This window comes from Oryza glaberrima, chromosome 5 (assembly GCF_000147395.1).
Source record: "Oryza glaberrima chromosome 5, OglaRS2, whole genome shotgun sequence".
NCBI classification, from domain to species: domain Eukaryota; kingdom Viridiplantae; phylum Streptophyta; class Magnoliopsida; order Poales; family Poaceae; genus Oryza; species Oryza glaberrima.
In genome coordinates, this window is record NC_068330.1 from 5,884,736 (window position 1) to 5,905,143 (window position 20,408).

General features: G+C 45.6%; 2 protein-coding genes and 1 pseudogene across 2 annotated transcripts; 1 reads left to right on the forward strand and 2 right to left on the reverse strand.

Annotated features, from left to right (window-relative positions):
* The first annotated feature begins 226 nt into the window (after positions 1–226).
* LOC127773769 (uncharacterized) lies at positions 227–1,466 on the forward strand. Its single transcript, XM_052299943.1, has one exon. It carries the CDS (start codon positions 417–419, stop codon positions 1,002–1,004), a length of 588 nt encoding a protein of 195 aa, XP_052155903.1. The 5' UTR covers positions 227–416; the 3' UTR covers positions 1,005–1,466.
* Positions 1,467–1,853: 387 nt separating this feature from the next.
* Positions 1,854–5,730, reverse strand: LOC127773768 (mannosyl-oligosaccharide 1,2-alpha-mannosidase MNS3). The gene is made up of 6 exons (XM_052299942.1): positions 5,461–5,730; positions 3,666–4,615; positions 3,277–3,538; positions 2,942–3,139; positions 2,664–2,812; positions 1,854–2,502 (listed from the first exon to the last, which is right to left on the reverse strand). The coding sequence occupies exons 1-6, from the start codon at positions 5,566–5,568 to the stop codon at positions 2,232–2,234; spliced, it is 1,938 nt and encodes a 645-aa protein (XP_052155902.1). The 5' UTR covers positions 5,569–5,730; the 3' UTR covers positions 1,854–2,231.
* A 5,611-nt stretch (positions 5,731–11,341) lies between these two features.
* On the reverse strand, positions 11,342–19,889 carry LOC127773433 (uncharacterized; annotated as a pseudogene).
* Between the last annotated feature and the right edge of the window lie 519 nt (positions 19,890–20,408).

The following is a 20,408-nucleotide window of genomic DNA, read 5'->3' on the forward strand; positions in this document are numbered from 1 at the left end:
ATCTCGCAATGGAGGCCACAGGTAGGTGGGTTCTTCAAAATCCAAAGCTACTCGGTGAGGATACTCCAGTTAACAATGGGTATCCCGGTCTCAAGTAGTCCCAGGTGACAAATTCCCTCCCTAGCCCTCTCGCCAGCCCACCACCGACGCCCTCGTTGACATGAAGTTTTATTCAAGAGGCTCCATATTTCCATTGTGTTTGTGTAGCTTTTGGTTTGGGGGCATTTATTCTTTGGTTTGGCCCTAGAAACCAAAACCAATAACTCTTCTCAAAAGAACCACTAGTAGCTCACACAAACTAGTACAGGGGGGATTTATTCATCGTACTAGTCTAGTAGCTCTCTCTCACACACACACAAACAGAGAAATAGAGCTAGCTTGCTCGCTCTCTCTCTCTTTTCACCTTGAGATAAACAATGCCGTTCATGCCCGAGCAGAGCTGCTCCTCCTCCTCGCCATGCCGCTACATCCGGGGAGGACGCGCACGGCACGCCCAGCCTCCATGCCGTCGAGCAGAGCTGCTCCTCCTCCTCCTCGTCATCCCCGGCCACCGCCTCAAGCCGCCGTCTCTTCCTCTCCTCTTCCCGTCTCCTCCGCTGGCGTCAACCTCGAGTTCCTCGTCGTCAACGCGGCCACCGCGGGGGAGTAGGAGCTCCGGGCCGTCGCCGTCTCCCACACCGACGCCGAGGACGGCTGCGCCCCCGAGTGGCGCACGGTGGCGTCCCTCCTCCCATGCCGCATCGAGGAGGAGAAGGTGGCAGCGCCGGCGGTGGCCGCATCGAGGACGCCGCCCAGTCGAGCTCGAGGCCAGATCTGGAGTGCTCGAGGTCATCGCGACCTCCACAACGCACGGCAAGGGCGACGACGGCAAACACAACAGCGGTGGCGGCATCGACGGCGCGCGGAGCGAGGAGGACGCGGCGGAGCGAGATCCGCCGCTGTCGGCCATGGTCGCCGTCGTCACGGGGTCGTCTCCGTCGCAGGGTTGTCGTCGTCGCTGTTGAGGTGGAAGAGGAAATTTGTGGTGCGGAGCTGTGTCCACGAGACACACGTCTAGCCACCGCGCGTCCAACGCGCAGCCTGGCGCCGTGGCTCAGCCAAAAGCGACTGAGGAACGCATCCCCCCGCGAGCAAACGCGCGCCTACGCGGGGGGACGGCTCAGGCCGAAAAGCAAACGGTACGGCGACGCCGTGAGCTAGGGGAAAGGCTCCAAGACACCCATTGCTTATGCTCTAACGCTAGTTTCACTGTTCCCGCTACAGAAAAAAAGATGTTTGGACAAAGATGGCTTCATAAACAGAATCAGATACTTTCTTCCAAATCACGAGTAACAATACGGCATTCCGCATATTTTATTCATAAATCTGGAGCACGACAAACGGAAATAGAAACTAAGTAGCTTCAATATTCAAGAATGAGCATGTCTGATTGCATGACAATCTGCAGGAAAATTATTCCACAAAACAACAAAGACAGCGCATCAACCGATCAACTAATATTTTCTTCATTTGATATCATCATGGCATGATATTTATTACTATTATCATCGTGCAATATTAGTCTCTAATGTCATGAGGAAATTTGCCAATCATAGTCACCTTGAACTTTGACTATATTATGACATTTTCAAAATCAATGTTCTTTTAGGAGATTTTGCTACAGGCTTACAGTAGAGCACTACCATAACACAAACACGCCAAAAACATGAACCATGCAAAATGCTGTCAATGAACAGCAACTGGAGATGATAAGAAGCTTACAAATCTAGTTGAACTCACCAGGTAAGCAGGGAGCAAGTTGTGAACATGATGGGATGTCTGACACAAGGATTGAAGATTTCTTGGAAGACAAATGTCAGTGTAATCACAAGCTAATTCAAAATTGTATGTTTTCAGCAGATCAGAGTAGTTTCATGACCTTCCCATAAATACAAGTACAATCTCCAAATCTATGACGATAACTCCATCCACGAGCTTGCTTCTAATAATGATGCCACTGCAGCTTCAAGCTGACAACTCCATGAGGTTGCTACCAAGAACGGCTCTGATGCTGCTTCAAGCTCATGCAACGGTAGCATGTGCATCTATAAGGCTAGTATGTTTCTCTCATTGTCCCAATAATTTTGTCTGCGTAACTATTTTCTCACTTTATCTGTTTGGTAAAATTTTCTCATGGTAGTACACTTTTCACATGATAGTAGAGGAACTACACCCACTAAAACACTTGGAAACTATACCGAATGAGAGATCTGTTGTGCAGACTGAATGATTGGAAGTGGATGGGCCTCTGTGTTGAATACATACTTATCTAATGGAAGAATATTGCTTTCACCAAACAGCAAATACAAGTATTTCAGTGTTTCTCCAAGGAAGAAAGTTTCCATTTTGTCTCTCCTAGGTGGGGGCAAGCTTGTGACATCATCCAATGAAGTATAGCCACCAGAATCAACTCTTGTATACTTCTCAAAAGCCTGAAAAATCTGCCAACCCCATTCCCTATACCTGTGTAAAAGAAAAGGAGATAATAAAAGGATAGTCAGTGGTGGCATTATTGCCTGGCTATCCTCCCGGCGGTGTTTACCCCCTATGAACCCTAACCCATAACATTATTCAAAATTGAGTGGCAGGTGACCTAAAGATAATAAAGTAGTGTTATATCTTACTTTGGATCCTCTGTGATTCTATATAAAACAAATAGTGATTCTACAGTCTCTGGGCGTAAAAGATTGTGACGATCCAAAGGTTTGATTATGATATCATTAACATATTGAGAACTTTTGTTCCCACCATCAGGTCCTCCCTCGGAATTACCCTGTAAAATGCACATGTCAATATTTTCTTCAAAATCAAAATGGACATCAATATATATGAAAAATAACAAGTAATGGAGATTTAATTCAGGAGTACATTGTAATACTCCATAAAATGCTGAACCACTTACCTCAATGTGAAAATAAGCAATTTCAGGAGCAAGTCCAGTAGATGTCACAAAGTACATTTCAACACAAGTTTTGGCCAAATCTTCAGCAAGCTGCAGATTGTCTATGTCTTCCGCAGTCAATAAATGATTTTCAAGAGCTTTTTTCTTGGTTATACCCTTCGTTGCACCCAGAGCAAGGGTACCAGGAAGAAAACACACCTACAGAATGAAGACAAAGTGGTGCACATCACAAAAGGGGTCAAAAAATGCCCGGGAAAAAGAAAAGATTTGAAGGATTATCGAATTATTATTTTTAGTTATAAAAGAAATAGAGAGAGTTCCAAGTAGTTGCATACCAGGTGATCCATTTTAGGGCTAAAACCACCATTTCGTCCATAGGGGAGCTCCCCAACAAAGACCAGTCCATTTGGAATAGTTTTTCGAACAAGAAGATGCTTGACCCCTTTCATTGCTTCTGTATACATTTCAAATAGATACTTCAAACTAGTGTCACGGTATCTTTCTTGCTGAACCCATACTTTCAATAGGTATTCATAGTAACTGTCACCACGAGATCCTAATCGAATATTTTCTCCACTAAATTGACCAGAGGAGGGACTGCATATAGAAAACAATAATGAGAGCATAATCACCTCAAATATCAATTTTTCTGATGGTTAGACAATGCAATATATTCTGAACTTAATTTAGTGCCAAAACACAGAAGGGTTCAAGCAATGCATACTTGATGTAAATAGGAACCAAACCCTCCACTGTTGGGAGTGTTCGCATATGCTCTAACACTTTCATTGCCTCTAAGTCATACTTTGGATCTCCTGATATTGTGCTAAGGTAACTGTACTCCAGCTGCAATGTTGTAGCCTCAGAGGTACTGCTTAAACCATCAGGGGCTGCATGTGCAGTTCGATCTCGAAGAACAACATCACTTAAAGGTATAGCAGTTGGGCTTGATGTAAAGGCTAACAATAATCTGTCTGCCAAGTCCTTTGAAACTTCCAAAAGACGCTCCGGATTAGCCCTTTTAGATGTCATTGGTATCCCAGAGTCACCTCTTGCTTTGTCACCACCACTCAAGTGATAGGCACTAAGAAGCCCTCCCAAGACACGGATAGTAGTTTCAAATAGATTGACCTGCCCTTTCTCACTTAACTTTTTCATGAGATTATCTTCAATCCATTTTGATGCTTCGGAAACAACATCATCAGCACCCATTATTATTGCAGTGTCTAAAGAATCTACAACAGTAGCGCCTAGACCTCCTAGTCCATCTATACCTCGGCGGGTTAAAGGCATAAGCTCATCATAACCCATTGCATAATTTCGATAGCCAGACCATGCATGTTCAAATGCTTCTTTAACTTTCTTCTGTCTGAGTGTCCATTCAGATTGAGGAGACTGTAGAAGCAATGAATTGTTTCTATAGATTTCATTTGGAGGAAGACGTGGCGGCAGCCTTGGTGGCTTTCTCCAAAATGTACGAATTTTGGGAAAATCTTTCTTGGTATGTGTATTCCCTACTTTTTCATGGAGCTCACCGGATACAAAACCATCCGAACTTTTGTGCACAAGTAAGTATATTACGCCAGAAACCATTAAAAGACTCAAAAATTTTCCAACAGTGAACTTTCCACATTGGTACTTGCTGCTATTGGTAAACAGAGCCTGAGAGGCCATCTGCATAGGGAAATAAATAAACATTACGAAAGAAGAAATAAACACATTAAAAAATTAATAAAAATTTCACATTGCAAGAAGTCGAAAACAACTGTTATGAACTTACTTTACAAGCTAAGGATATCAATTGATCGTCAAAAGCAAAGTTATAGGATTCATGAGAGTGAATTTTATTTAATTCCTAATGCTATGTAATTAGCATTCTAACACTATCTACTACTACACAACAGATCTCACGAAATATTATCATTGTGAATTTAGTTATAACTGGCAATCATAAATCTTATGGAGCACCGAAGACCGCAGTCAAACACTTGGCGCTAAAACCTCAATCTCTATGGACATAGCATTCAACAAACCGGATCTATCGGAGTCCACTCATAATGGACAAAGGCAGAAAACCTTTTGAAGTCATCCAATTCTTTCCAGCTCTGGCATAACTAGGAGACAACCATCTGAATCCCTAAATGCACAAAAAACTACGTATTACTACACCCTCATCACCTAACTTATTAAATTAAATTTGGCAGCAGCACAAGAACAGCACATAATTATCAGGTCCAATCAGATCAGACACACCCTAAGGCGCAGACGCCCACGGACATGACCAAGAACTAATTCGGCAGCAGCTAAACCCACAGATCGGGGAGCCATGAATCCCTCAAGCCAACCAGATTCCACACCTTCTACATCTCCTAAAACAAAAACAACACAAATGCTACTGAAAACGAATCGAGCAGCCGCACCGCGCCGCAAGGGATTCGGGGATCACAACAGCAAACCGCACGCGCACCTCGCGGGGAAAGAAATGGGAGGGGTGGAAGGGGATCGGGAGGGAGCAAAACCTTGAGGCGAGATCGGTGGCGGAACTTGGCGTTGTTGTAGGCGCCGCTGCCGTCCACATCGCGCATCGAGTAGGGGAGGGGGCCCGAGCCGCCGCCGCCGCCGCTCATCCGCGCGGAGGGAGTGGGGAGTGGGGATTGGGTTGGGGTGGTGAGGAACGGAGCTTCGAGAAGCTTCTGGAAGGGGGAGGAGGGTCGTGGCGCGCGAGATCCGGGAGAAGAAGAGAGGACACGACCGCGGGGCGAACGTGACACGTCGTGGACTTGGGTTGGGAACTGCCATAAGAGGATACCATCACACTGGTGGTGCCGTTTAACTGTCTGAAGACTAAATTTCAGAAAATCAATTTGCTGTGACATACTGAAACTTGTCGCTAATGTCACAGCAAACTGATAGTTTTATCACTAAAGTTATAGTTTTCTAAAATTTACTCTTGTCTGAATAAATTAAGGGTATCGGCAAAAAGAAAAGGAAAAAGTCTATACGCCCTACTATCTCCAGCTGATTCTTTTAAGTACGTCTTTTTTAAAAAAAATAACTTGATTACTATTTTTATTATAGTATATATATAGAAATATTAATAAATGAGAGCTTCTTTGATGTTTGGAATTGATTACAACCGTTGATCGCCTATGATCTAATGCATTAAGATAAAAGATACCATGAAAAATATTCTTAAAGGGTGGGTTAGGTACGAAAGATGAAAGGTTAAAATAGTAATTGATTTTTATGATTTATTTATACAGTTAAGGAAAAATACTTACAATCATCTTTTATCATCTTTTAGTATATATAGAAAATACTTACAGGATTTTAGGAAATCACCAGTATCAAATATTTTGGTCCAAAGTTGTCAACGCTGCACGTTTGATGCAAATTAGAAGTAATATGCATCGGTATGGTACTTGACTAGTTTCTCATTGTGCCCGATTTGCTTAATTAAATACTCAGCGATTAACAAGCGTAATATCTTCTTTGGTCATGCTAGCAATTAAGCGCATCAATTTTGCAAGAAATCAATTGCTCCAAACTTTTCAATTCCATGTAACAGCTTCCGAGCTAATCAACGCTTCAAAAAATGAATCAATGCTACGCCCTTCTTCCAAAAAAGTTACACAAGACATGTAACAAATATCATGGAGTAAATACTAATGAGTTAATGAGTATTTAGATGGCTCCTTGGTTCTAATTAAACATTTAATTTACCTCTCCATGTAAGTATTGGATGATCTCCCTATAACAAAAAGTTAAGGGTCACTGGTGGAGAAACCCTTTGTAGTCCCGGTTTGTAACCCCCCTTTAGTCCCGGTTTCCAAACCGGGAGTACCAATCCGGGACTAAAGATCACTATCTTTAGTCCCGGGTGAAATAACCGGGTAACACCAACCGGGACTAAAGATGTCTCAGCCACGTGGCCGGCTGAGCCATCTTTAGTCCCGGTTGGTGTTACCAACCGGGACTAAAGATCGAGCTGACCTTTTTTTTTCGCATGGCCCTGTTGCTGCATGGTTTATATATATAAACCATGCATATATATGATTCAATACATATATATATATATATATGTATTATATATATATATATATATATATGGTTCAGTTCATATGTACATGCATAATATATATGTATTTATACATATATATGTTATGCAAATGCATATGTATGTATATATATATATATGACCAAAATATATTTACATTATAGAAAATGTGTACACATGCATATAGAAACATATGTAGTCATGTATTAATTACAATTCGTTATATGTCCTAGCTAGCTACGATTTCGACGTAGTAGTAGTACTCGCTGCTAGCTCAGAAGCTAAGGACCGGTGAATTGTGTTTCCGTCGTAGTAGAATTCACCCTTGGGATCAAGGATTTCTTCGTTGATGAATCCCATGAGTTGTTCTTGAACCGCCGCGATAAATTCCTTGTGTGTGGTCAGGTTATCCCTCATGCGAATAAACTATATGAATGTATGGAATTGATTAGTAATTAAACAAGAAATCGTTACGTAATGAAATTTTGAATTTATTTGTACGTACATCGAGCTCTCTTGTGGTGATGATTTGGTCTGCAAGGCAGTGGCAATACTCGCACACGTAATAGCCGCACAAGTTAGTTCCCTGCTTTTGCTTTGCGCACTACAAATAAATGACAAACAACGAGAGATCTAATTAATATACACTTGTATGTATTTGAATCGGAGAAATATAAATGTAGAGCATGTGTACTCACAGGAAATTTGAACTTCTGCCTAAGTCTTTCTCTCCATTTGCCGCGAACCAAATGACGGAACCGATACCAAGCCCTACATGGAGTTTAAAGCTATGATTCGTAGTAGCAATTAACATAACAAGATTTTCTTAATTAACAGAGGAACTTATGACGGTACCTGTCTATAAGTTCGAAAACCTTGTCAAACGTAAACTCTTTTTTATCCATTGAGTCATATACGTTAACGGTGCAGGCCGACAGGTCGAAGAGTAAAAGCACACAGTGGAATCTGCAACGTGCGTGGGATGCATTACATATGAAACACTTAGCAAGTTCGTACGGGAATGAAATTTGGTATGTAGGAAGACAGTAAAATTAAACTAACTCTGTGTTGTACGGCAACAGTATGAACGTCTTGGAATGCTGCGCCTTCAGGAGATGGACGAGATTGTCCTCTGTTTCTTGTGGATATTGGTCGAGCATTGCGACGTTTACTCTCCGAGGGTCGATGAATCCAGTATCGAAAACCCTCCGCCGTCGGGCCCTTTGAATCTCCATTCTACAACGATAAAAGGGAGTATATTATTTTCTATAGTCTACTTATATACAAGGACCTAATTAATTAAAGGAGACGTATAGTAAGAAATCTAACTGAACGATATACTTACAAAATCCAGCAACTCATAATAGAGACGTCGAGGGCGTCCAGCTGGTATAGTTCGTAGATTCCCTTGAAATTGATCCAGAGAATGTCATCTCCTTGCAAGAAGTCCGTGTCCCTGATCCTCGCTCCGATCATCTCTCTACCGGTGGCGCTCATCTCTATGTACAGCTGATGGAACTTGTACATTTGTGTGGGTAGGGACTGTAGCAGCTCAGGCTTGACAAGCGGTTTATCGAGTTCGTACATGTATTTCACTTCTGCCTTTTCGATTGGTGCAACTCCTAGCAATTGATCCGTAGTTAGACCGGTGTCAGTAATAAATTGTTCTATCGTCATTTCTTTACCGGTCACCAACGGCTCGATCTCCTGGTTTGGTTGCTCTCCAAGCTGAGGGACTGGTTTGGACTTTCCAGAAGATGCTTTCTTCAGCGTTCGCTCATAGTCCGATAGCTTGATGGCCTCCTTGACAGATGCAGACATACCCCTAAAGAAGTTCCTGACATTGGGGTCTATAGGAATCTTCTTTTCTGGACTTCGAGGCTTGAATTGTCTCTTGACTTCTGATGCAACGTAAGCGTCAAGCTCCTCTTGCGTGCAATCGTACCCCGGGTCCTTGTTCTTGGCGGCGTCAACTTTCGCCTTCTTCGTTGCCCTTGTGTGGGCAGGCGGTGGAGCTGGGGGGGCCCTTGACTTTGAAGGTGCCGGAAGAGGAGCTTGCGGAGGAGTAGGTGTAGGAGCGCGAGGAGGAGTCGGTGCAGGATCCTGAGGAGGAGTCGGTGCTGGAGCCTGAGGTGGAGACGGTGCTGGCGGATCATGAGGAGGAGACGGTGCAGGATCCTGAGGAGGAGATGGCGGAGCCGGAGGAGATGGTGCACGAGACGCCGCTTGTCGCCCAGGGAGGATGATGTACCGCCTGCGCCATAAAATAATGGCATGGCTTGTGTCTCGTAGATGCGTCTCACCGTCTCCTCCATGGTAATCCAGCTCGAGGTCCTCGTACACGCCTTCGACCAACTCAACTTCGACCTTCGAGTATCCTGCTGGAATCGGCCTGCAGTGGTAAGTACCTGAAGGGTCCGTTGGGATGGCCATGCCCGACGCCACCTTCATGTTGTGAGAGATTATTTATTAGTAATCAACATATATAAGGAGCAACTAGCGGAATGGCTAAATCTAAAATATATAAACTACGAGCTTACCTTTATTGATAAGTTCTTGTAAGGAATATGCAGCTCACATGGTGTCCGCTGAGTGATGTCATCAACGGGACAGGTCGATTCGTCCTATGTTTGCATGGCGTCCATGCTCTGTGATCCTACCTGCCCCGTTGAGGCGCAGCTGCTACGGTTTCCTGACGGGCTCACCATTGCAGGAGGAATGGTCGGCTGGGGATCATGGCACCGATGTGCGGCCATGCGTTCATCAACCTTCCTTACCACCTCCTCTTGCATGCTGAGTTTGTAGCTCGATACTCGGAACTCTAGATCTGCAATCTTCGCCTCGGTATCTCTCTTACTCCTCATCCGACTCCTGTACATGTGGATGTCCTCCTTGAAACCAATCTTCCAAGGAATCACCCCTTTCCCTCGTGTTCGTCCTGGATGCTCTGGAGTCTGCAGGGCGAGTGTCAGCTCGTCCCTATCTCTGTCCGGTCGGAACGTGCCCTGAGAGGAGGCTTCCACTGCATCTGTTAGTCGTCGCGCAGCCTCTCGTATCTGATCGCCGAAGACCAGTGAGCCATCAGCTGGGTTGAGCGTTCCACCGTGAGCATAGTACCAGAACTTCGATCGTTCCAGCCAATTGGCGGTTGCCGGTTCGATACCCCTCTCAATCAAGCTAGCCTCTATCTCCTCCTACTTCGGCATCACGACGCTATAGCCTCCTGACCCCAAGTGGTGATGGTACTTCTTCTTGGCGGCATTTTCTTTGTTTCTTTCCGTCATCGCCTGCCCTTGTTCACCTGTCTTATATGCAACGAACTCGTCCCAGTGATCCCTTAGCTTTGGGAATGTGTCGAAGTTCGGTGTCTGCCCCTTCAGGATATATTTCTGGTACAGCTCTCCCTTGAAGCTCTGAAACTGTTCTGCCATTTTCTTCAGAGTCCACCTTTTCACTTTGTCCTCTCTACCTGTGGGAAGGGTGAATGTCTCGAGCATTGTGGTCCACAGCATCTCTTTCTCCGAATCTGGGACAAAGCTCTCATAATCTCCGCGTGCCCTTGTTCTTCGCCAGTACACCGTACTGACAGGCACGTTATCCCGCACAACCCAACCGCTGTGACGTACATAGTTCTTGGCGGCTTCGGCCGGGGCACTAGGACGTCCATCTTGTTCCACTTCCGTTATGATGTGCCGACCCTCAAGCTTCTCCGCTGCACCTCGTTGCCCGCGTGCCCTCTTCTGTCCAACGGAGGGTTGACTACCACTAGCCTCCTCCTCCTGGTTCCTGTCACGCCCAGAAATTCCCGAATAGAATTCCAAGCAGAATGTGCATTAAAATCCCCGTCCAGGACCGGCCGGGGTACACAAACGACAATGTTGACATTCAGATCCACGTCTTACAAACATTATAAAAGTCTTACATAAATGCAGCGGAAAAAAACGAAAGACAGCAGGAGCTAAGCCTTGACTAGAACTGCAGCGGGAACACCACTCCACAGGCATCCTCGACGGCACGGACGAAGCCTACTCCTCGGAGAAACCTCCATCTGACACATACTCGTACTCTGGGGTTGGGAAAAATAGAGCAAGACTGAGTACTACCCACTGTACTCAGCAAGTCATACCGGAATGGGGATATGATGCAGGGAATTATCAAAGGAGAGCTAGAGTGGTTCATTTGCATAAAGTGAGCATTTATAAATAGAAGTTGGAAGATTTAAACAGTTGTAATAATTAATTAATATTGATCATCCGCTGTCCAACGCTATCCCACGTTGCAACAGGCCCAACCATCCACCTATACTATCCAATTTCATTAGACTAAACTAGGGTGAGACTAATCACGGTGAATCTGGTTGACCGCCCATAACCGCGGGCACGGCTATTCGAATAGTTTTACTCTGATCAGAGGTGTACAACTGTACCCACAAGGCACAGCCCCACGACACGTTTCCGTGTGCCGACATGCCACCACGACATACCGGAAAGAGGCCGTGACAGGACCCTTTGCATAACCCCCTCTAGCCAAGCACACCACACCTCAGGTTTCACCCCCGTCCCCAGCGGGCAACGGGCAGTCCCCTCTCGTGCCTAGGTGAATCCGGAAGCGACAGAGGCCGTCGCAGGGCCCGCCCCGCTCCATCACGCCCACCCTTGCCTGGATGCGTCGACTAGAGGAAAGCTACACTACAAGCCCAGCCGTTGCCCACGCTGGCTTGTGGTAAGTACGATAAGTTCTTCCAGGGCATCCCGCGAACCGGTCCTTAACTGCCATGGGTGCGACTAGCAAAACCATGCACCCACAGCCCACCATGTGATTCATTTTAATTAACCAATACCAAAACGGTGGTACTAAACCAACCTTACCAATTGGACCTAAAGTCTATATTTTAGTGAGCTTTCCCCATTGTGTGCTAGTGGAACTAAGCATGGCTAAGCAATTCCTAGTCCAAAATCTATTCATGTTATAACCCAAGCTAACAAAGGAGCATGGTATCAACAATGGCATGGCTGTAACAATATGTAAACACCCCATAGTAACATTATAAAACAATGCAATATTTGAAGAAAAACAATAGAGCATTTGCAATATAGGATCAACATGTTCAAGTGACAAGCATGACTTGCCTTGCTCTGTTGCTGGAGAAACCTCGGCGACTATCTCGAAGTACACCGGAGCGTCGGAAGAACCGGAATCTAGCGACATACAAGGCAAACATTGCAAACAGGCTATAAGACTACTGAAACAGAGAACAAAACCATTTTTAATGGATTCTACACATTTTTCTTGATTTACTGAGACTTGAATGGGCTTAAACGGAGCACGGATGAATTAGTTATGAATTTTAGAAGATTCACTGTGTTTATCACTATAACAAAAAGTCCTTAAATCATTTATTGCGCAATAAATCCCAGGGCTGACGTCATCAGGGGGGGTGGCGCCGACATGTGGGGCCCATCGGTCAGCGGCTCGAGAGAGAGGGAAAAGGGGCGCCGGCACGCGGGCCCCACTCGGCAGCGGCTCAAAGGGGGGGGGGGCCGGTCCACCGTGGACCGGGACCACGCGGGTGGTCCACCGCCGGTCCACGGGACCGACGGCCCAGATCGCCCCCGGGGCTGATCGGACGGACGGCGGCGACCCGGCTCGGCTCGGCTCAAGGCCGGCCGACCGGCCACGGCGACGGCGACGGCGCGCGTGCGCGCACGCGTTGCCGGCGACGGCAACCGGCGGCGGAGGCGGCGGCGCGAAGGCGGCGGCGCTAAGCGGCGGCTAGGAAGGAGAGGGAGGGGAATAGAGGGGAGAGGAAGCCTCACCGAGGGTGGCCGGCGTGGAGGAAGACGACGGCGAACGGCGACGACGAGCCACGGGTGGACGACGGCAACCGACGGACGGGATTCGGGGTGCCCTAAGGAAGGAGAAGAGAGAGATTAGAGGGAGAGAGATAAACCACGGTGATGGGAAACCATGGCCGAAGGCGGCGGACATGGCGGCTCTCACCGTCGCACGGTGAGAACGGTGCTCCGATGGCGAACCTCGACGAAGGAGGGGTGGACGGGGTGGATCTCGGCCACGCGAACCCGACGGCGGCGACGGCGCGGTGCTGCGGCGAACCTAGCGGCGGCTAGCGGCGGCCGGAGCGGCGGGAAAGGCGGCGGCGGGTGGATGCACGGCGCGGGAGCGATGGGGAGCACGAGGGAGTTCGGTGAAATTGGGAAAAAGAGAGAGGGGGCGACGCCGGAGCTTAAATAGGGAGAGAGGGGGCCGGACGTGGCCGGGAGAGGCGGGAATCGCCGGCCGACGTGGGAGAGTGGGAGAAGAGAGAGAGAGAGAGAGGCGGGATTCGAAAATCGAATCCCGGCCATCTCGGGCGCGGGCGCGGGCGCGGGCGGGAGAGAGAGGGGAGGTGGGCGCGGGAGGCGCGGCGCACGACCGGGGCGGCCGACGTGGCCCGGAGGGGGCGGGAAGTGGGCGCGGCGGCGATTTCGGCGGTGGTGGCGACGTGGGAACGGGCGGCCGGAGGAAGGGGACGACCCCGACAGGTGGGGCCCACCTGTCGGCGTCCCGGGTAGAGAGGGGAGGCGGGCGGCCGGCCCGCGCGGCTTAGCTGGGCCTCGGCCTTCGGCCGGCCCAGCGGGAGGAGGGGGAGAAAAAAAGAGGAATGGGCCGGCGGCCCATTCAAAGGAAAAAGAGAAAAGAAAAGAAAGAAAAAGGAAAAAGAAGGAAAAAGGATTTTTCCTGAGATTAAAATTGCATGTGCTCAATTTTAATTGGTTAAAATTATTTCTAGGGCTCTGAAAATTCCACTAAAAATCCTGTTAGTGAGTTTTGACATGTAAAATTCAAGAAAAATTCCACATGCCAATTCCGATTATTATTTGCGTTAATTTATTAAGGTTTTCTCTTGATTTACACAAGTATTTTCTTGAGACCATTTATAACTTCAATTTAGGCTTGGGAAAGAACTTTGGGGTGTGACAGTTCCCCTCCACATCCCTTTCCACGTGCCCCTGCTGGTTCCCCTCCGCATCCCTCTCCACGTTCCCTTCCTCGTTCAAGTACTGGTTTGGATCCTCGTTCCCCTCTTCTTCATTCTAGTACTGGCTGCTTCCCTCCGCGATTGTATCATACAATATTTGTTCCTCATCGCGGTCAGCCATCTGTTGATACAAGAAACATCTGCTAAGTCACGAGACATTTATGTTTTAACAATCTAAGTCATGTATGCTAAGCGTAAATGTCGTACATTAGAACCCTACACAACCTTACGTGCTAAGTCTAATTACAAATCGTGATATAAGCTAAGTCTAGGTGACGTATATTATACAACCCTAGCTAGTAAATAATTATATACTAAGTCTAATTACAAATAAAATAATCTTATATTAAAACTCAAATAATATTACATACTAAGACTAAAATAGTCATGTATATGCTAAGTGTTTCGTGCGTATATGCTAAGTCTAATTAAGACTACAATAGTCAATTGCTAGGAGTCGCACCAATTCCGTAGTCAATAATTACATACTAGGTAATTCTAATTACAAATAAAGTAATCTTATATTAAAACTCAAATAATATTACATGCTAAGACTGAAAGAGTCATGTATGCTAAGTGTAACTGTCGTATATGCTAAGTCTAATTAAGACTAAAATTGTCAATTGCTAGGAGTCGCACCAATTCCGTAGTAAATAATTATATACTAAGTCTAATTACAAATAAAATAATCTTATATTAAAACTCAAATAATATTACATGCTAAGACTAAAATAGTCATGTATGCTAAGTGTTTCGTGCGTATATGCTAAGTCTAATTAAGACTACAATAGTCAATTGCTAGGAGTCGCACCAATTCCGTAGTCAATAATTACATACTAAGTCTAATTTGCAATAAAATAATCTTATATTAAAACTCAAATAATATTAGAACACTGCACAATCTTATATGCTAAGTCTAATTACAAGTCTAATATTCTTAATTGCATTACAAATATAACAATCATTTATATTATTACGTCACTTGCCTGCACGAATTCCTTCTAGGGCTAGCTCTTCCACTCCGGCTTGAGGGACGACTCCGACAACACGTCTTTTCTGCAAGATACAAAAAATATGTATTAGGATAAATGCGAAGTAACATATATATATATTGCATTTCACGTTCACGTTCGTTCGCTCGTTCTCGTTCACGTTCGTTCTCGTTCACGTTCGTTGTCGTTCTCGTTCACGTTAATTCGTTCGATCGTTCTCGTTCTCGCTCTCGTTCGTTCGATCGTTCTCGTTTTCGTTCACGTTCTCGCGGCAACGTACGTTGACGTGTTTGTTCTCGTTCACGTGTTCGTTAACAGAGGTGTGGCGGCATCGGGCCGGCGCTTGGCGCGGCGGCGTGGCGGCGGCGGCGGCGGCGTGGCGACGGCGGCGGCGGCGTGGCGTGGCGGCGGCGGCGTTGCGCGCGCGGCGGCGAAGGCGGCGGCGTGGCGTGCCGGCGGCTGCGTGGCGCGGCGTCGGCGTGGCGCGGCGTCGTTGTGGCGCGGCGTCTCGGGGCGGGCGGCGCGAGCGGAGAGAGAGATCGAGATCGGAGATCGCGATGAAGGGAGAGGCGGCGGCGGCTCTCACCCCCCGAGATGCGGCGGCGGCGGAGGAGGCGGAGGCGGTGGCGAGGACGACGAGCTCGAGACGACGGCGAGATATGGCGGCGTCGGCGCGGGGATTTGCCCTAGGCAGTGGCGGCGAAGGAGAGAGGCCGAGAGAGATCGATCGGTCGAAAACGTTAAGTGTTGGTGGAGAAGACGAGGGCGCGCATCGGGAATATATATAGCCCTCGATCTTTAGTCCCGGTTGATGAGAACAACCGGGAGTAAAGTCTTACTCCCGGTTGTTCTCATCAACCGGGACTAAAGATATTTTCCCGCTATTTCCAAATTCTTTTTAAACCCGGTTAGGGTTAAGAACCGGGACTAAAGATTATAGCACTGCATATTATTTTCACTTACATATGTGTTTCTAAAATAGAAGTTAATGCATTAACATTATTTCAAGTACAAAGATTAATGACAATTACTACGAAAAATTATTTTTGTCTGTAATAAATTAAGTGGATAAATCGTAATAAGAAAATATATGACTTAAAATGAATAAAAATTCCAATAATCATATATACTTAGCATATGAATGATATTATTAAATTGGTAAAAACTCTAATTAAGATTTGTATGTACATACTGCATGATTTAAAATTAATAAAAATTATAATCATCATACATACTTAGCGTAGGAATTATATTAAATTAAATGTTAAAAACTCTAATTAACATATGTAAATGCCACATGCATGATTTAAACCTTTTAAAAATTCGAATAGTCATATATAAGTAGCATATGAAAGATAGTAAATTAAATTGTGAAAAACTCTAATTAACATCTGTAAATGCCACATGAATGATTTAATACTTTTAAAAATTCTCTAGTCAATTATAATTAGCATAATTATGCCATACATCAATTGATTTATATGGATAATCAATACATCCAAAATAGTTTACATCGTGTACACAATAATTACGGCATTACATCGGCGGTGACGGTTGACCGCACGTACTTTCTCCTCACTATTGTTCCCTCCTTGTGATCGCTGCGTGAGTAAGGGGTGTCTTCATTTGATAGGAGGATGCTAGGGTCAATCGTCACCGTGAAAGGGGGTTGCCCATCCAACTGATCGTAATCCTCGTCAGTCTTGTCCTCAACTCCGACGATTTTTCTTTTGCCTGGGAGAACCACTTGACGCTTAGGCTCATCAGGCCCTCTACCCTTCTTTCCTTTGCTAGACATGTCCTTCACGAAAAAGACTTGCGTTACATCATTGGCAAGGACAAAAGGTTCGTCCGAGTATCCAACCTTGTTAAGGTCAACAGTTGTCATATCACTGTCATCAATCATTACGCCTCCACCAGTCAACCTAACCCATTGGCACCGGAACAGAGGAACCTTGAGAGGACCATAGTCAAGTTCCCATATATCCTCGATGGCACCGTAATACGTGGCAGTTGTTCCATCGTGTCCCATGGCATCGACACGAATAGCACTGTTTTGGTTCATGCTCTTCATGTCTTGGGCTCTCGTGTAGAATGTGTACCCATTGATCTCATATCCCTGGAATGTCGCGATCAACCCAGACGGTCCCCTCGCCAGGAAGGCAAGTTGTTGGTTGATCGACTCGTTACCCATGAGATGTTGTCGTAGCCACGTGGGGAAAGTATCAATGTGATGCCGTGTAATCCATGCATCGGACTTACCGATGTTCCTGGCGCGAACTAGAGCCAAGTGCTCCTCGATGTAAGGAGCTACCAATGAAGAGTGTTGCAGAACAGTGAAATGGGCTTTACGGAATAAATTGTTGTCTATCGTCATTATTGCTTTCCTTCCAAGAGTTCCCTTTCCCCGTAGTCTCCCTTCATGGCGTAATTCAGGTACCCCGAGTGGGCGAAGGTCTTCGATAAATTCTACGTAAAATTCGATGACCTCCTCTGTTCCATAACCCTTGGCGATGCTTGCCTCTGGACGAGCACGGTTACGAACATACTTCTTTAGAACGCCCATGTACCTCTCGAAAGGAAACATGTTGTGTAGGTACACAGGCCCGAGAATACGGATCTCTTTCACAAGGTGACAAAGCAGATGCGTCATTATATTAAAAAATGAAGGTGGAAATATCAACTCAAAACTGACGAGACATTGCACCACTTCATTCTGAAGGGCTTCTAATCTATCCGGATCGATGACCTTCTACGAAATTGCGTTCATGAATGCACGTAGCTTTGTTATTGTTGCCCGGACATTGTCTGGAAGGATACCCCTTATTACAACTGGTAGCAGTTGTGTCATCAACACGTGACAGTCATAAGACTTTAGGTTTGTGAACTTCTTCTCCTTCGTGCTTATTATTCGCTTGATATTCGTGGAGTATCCAGACGGTACCTTTATGCTCTCCAAGCATTCAAACATACTTTCCTTCTCTGCCTTGCTAAGAGTGTAGCTGGCTGGACTCAAGTAATGGCTTCCTTTCTCCTTTGGTTCCGGGTGAAGGTCCCCGCGTTGTTCCATATGCTTCAGATCATTACGTGCTTCCAGTGTATCTTTCGACTTTCTGTATACACCTAGGAAGCCAAGAAGGTTTACGCAAAGGTTCTTAGTGAGGTGCATCACGTCGATTGCGTGGCGTACGTCCAAGAATTCCCAATATGGTAACTCCCAAAATATAGAGTTCTTTTTCCACATCGCCGCGTGACCATCTTCGCTCTCTATAGGCTGGCTTCCAGGCCCCTTTCCGAACATTACTTTAAGATCTTTAACCATAGTAAACACTGTTTTCCCGCTGCGATGTTTAGGCTTCGTACGGTGGTCGGCCTTATGTTCGAAGTGCTTGCCTTTCTTTCGTACCGGGTGGTTTGCTGCAAGGAATCGACGATGACCCATGTATACAACCTTCCTACAGTGCTTAAGATACGTACTTTCTGTTTCATCCATACAGTGAGTGCAAGCCTTGTACCCCTTGTTGGACTGTCCGGATAGGTTGCTAAGTGCAGGCCAATCGTTGATGGTTACGAACAGCAACGCTCGTAGGTTAAACTCCTCCTGTTTGTCCTCGTCCCACACGGGGACACCTTCCTTCTTCCACAACTGTTTAAGATCTTCGACCAGTGGTCTTAGGTACACATCAATGTCGTTACCAGGTTGCTTGGGGCCTTGAATAATAATCGACATCATTATGTACTTCCTCTTCATGCATAGCCAGGGGGGAGGTTGTAGATACACATCGTAACGGGCCAAGTGCTATGGCCGCTGCTCATCTCTCCAAAAGGATTCATGCCATCCGTACTCAAACCAAACCGTATGTTTCGTGCGTTCTTTCCAAATTCTTTAAATTTTCTGTCGATGTTTCGCCACTGCGAACCATCGGCGGGGTGTCTCAGCATCCCGTCCCGTTGACGCTCTTCAGCGTGCCATCGCAACATTCTAGCATTCCCCTTGTTCCTGAACAAACGCCTTAGCCGTGGTATTATAGGGAAATACCACATCACCTTAGCAGGAATTCTCTTCTTTGTTAGCTACCCGTCAACTTCTCCTGGATCGTCTCGTCTAATCTTGTATCGTAGTGCTTTGCAAACAGGGCATGCTTCTAGGTTCTCATACTCCTCACCGCGATATAGGATACAATCGTTCGGACATGCGTGAATCTTATGAACTTCCAGTCCTAACGGGCAGACTATCTTCTTAGCCTCGTACGTTGTCTCGGGCAATTTGTTTCCCCCCGGAAGAATGTTCTTGACGAGTTTCAATAAATCGCCAAATGCCTTGTCACTAACCCCATTTTTTGCCTTCCATTGCAAGAACTCCAGAGTGGTATCCAACTTTTTGTGCCCCTGCTCGCAACCTGGGTACAACGAAGTTCTGTGGTCCTTCAACATCTTGTCCAATTTATGGGCCTCCTTTTCACTTTCGCAGTCCTCCCTGGCGTCCTGCAACATCTGACCAAGATCATCCGCAACGTCGTTACCATCAGCAGCTATTTCCTCCTCGCCCGTTTGATTTTCTTCAAATCCAACATACTTAGCAAAGTCCGGAATATTGTCGTCTTCCACTTCATCTTCTTCCATTTCAACACCTTGCTCTCCGTGGGATGTCCAACAATTATAGCTTGGCATGAACCCCGACTCAAACAAGTGGAAATGAATAGTCCTGGATACAGAATACTCCTTCTGATTCTTACACTTATTGCATGGACAACAAATAAAACCCCTTTGCCTGTTAGCTTCGGCCACTCTCAAAAAATAGTGCACGCCGTCAATAAACTCTTTGGACCACCGGTCAGCGTATATCCATTGCCGATCCATCTACATGAGTCAAAAAAAAACCGTACACAAATAATTATTCTTACAATAATGACAGTCATACAATAATTATAAGATATCTTTATTCATACAAAAATCATAAAATATTACACCAAATAATTGTTAAAAACTATTTGTAAAGTTTTAAACTAATTTTAATGTGTTTTACTTCTTTTAATTTTCATTTTAGTTTGTTTTCTATTATTTAAGATTAACTTTCACTAGAGTTTTCCTTCTCAACTATTTTATAAAACCTTGTTTAGCAAATGAACTAAATTTCTATATATTCTTTCTTCCCCACACACATTTTCTCTCTCATCAACTTACAACTAAATTTTGGAGACAAAAAAAGTGTGCAAAACATAGGTGCAAATGTAGTATGACAAAAAAAAAACATTGGAGGATGAAGTTGCAAACCTTTTAGGCACCTCCGATTTGTATGTAATCACCAAAATAAATTCAATAGAAATTTTGGCATGACCTCCCCTCTTTTTTGAAGAAATTTTGAAGCTTGCTCGGGCA

Bases quoted from the DNA above. Each gene is read 5' to 3' on its own strand.
- LOC127773769 (XM_052299943.1), top strand. From the start codon at position 417: ATGCCGTTCATGCCCGAGCAGAGCTGCTCCTCCTCCTCGCCATGCCGC.
- LOC127773768 (XM_052299942.1), bottom strand. From the start codon at position 5,568: ATGAGCGGCGGCGGCGGCGGCTCGGGCCCCCTCCCCTACTCGATGCGC. The intron at 3,140-3,276 runs GTATGCAACTAC...TTCATTCTGTAG, and splicing joins GCCCTAAAATGGATCACCTG to GTGTGTTTTCTTCCTGGTAC. The intron at 2,813-2,941 runs GTAAGTGGTTCA...TGCATTTTACAG, and splicing joins TTGCTTATTTTCACATTGAG to GGTAATTCCGAGGGAGGACC.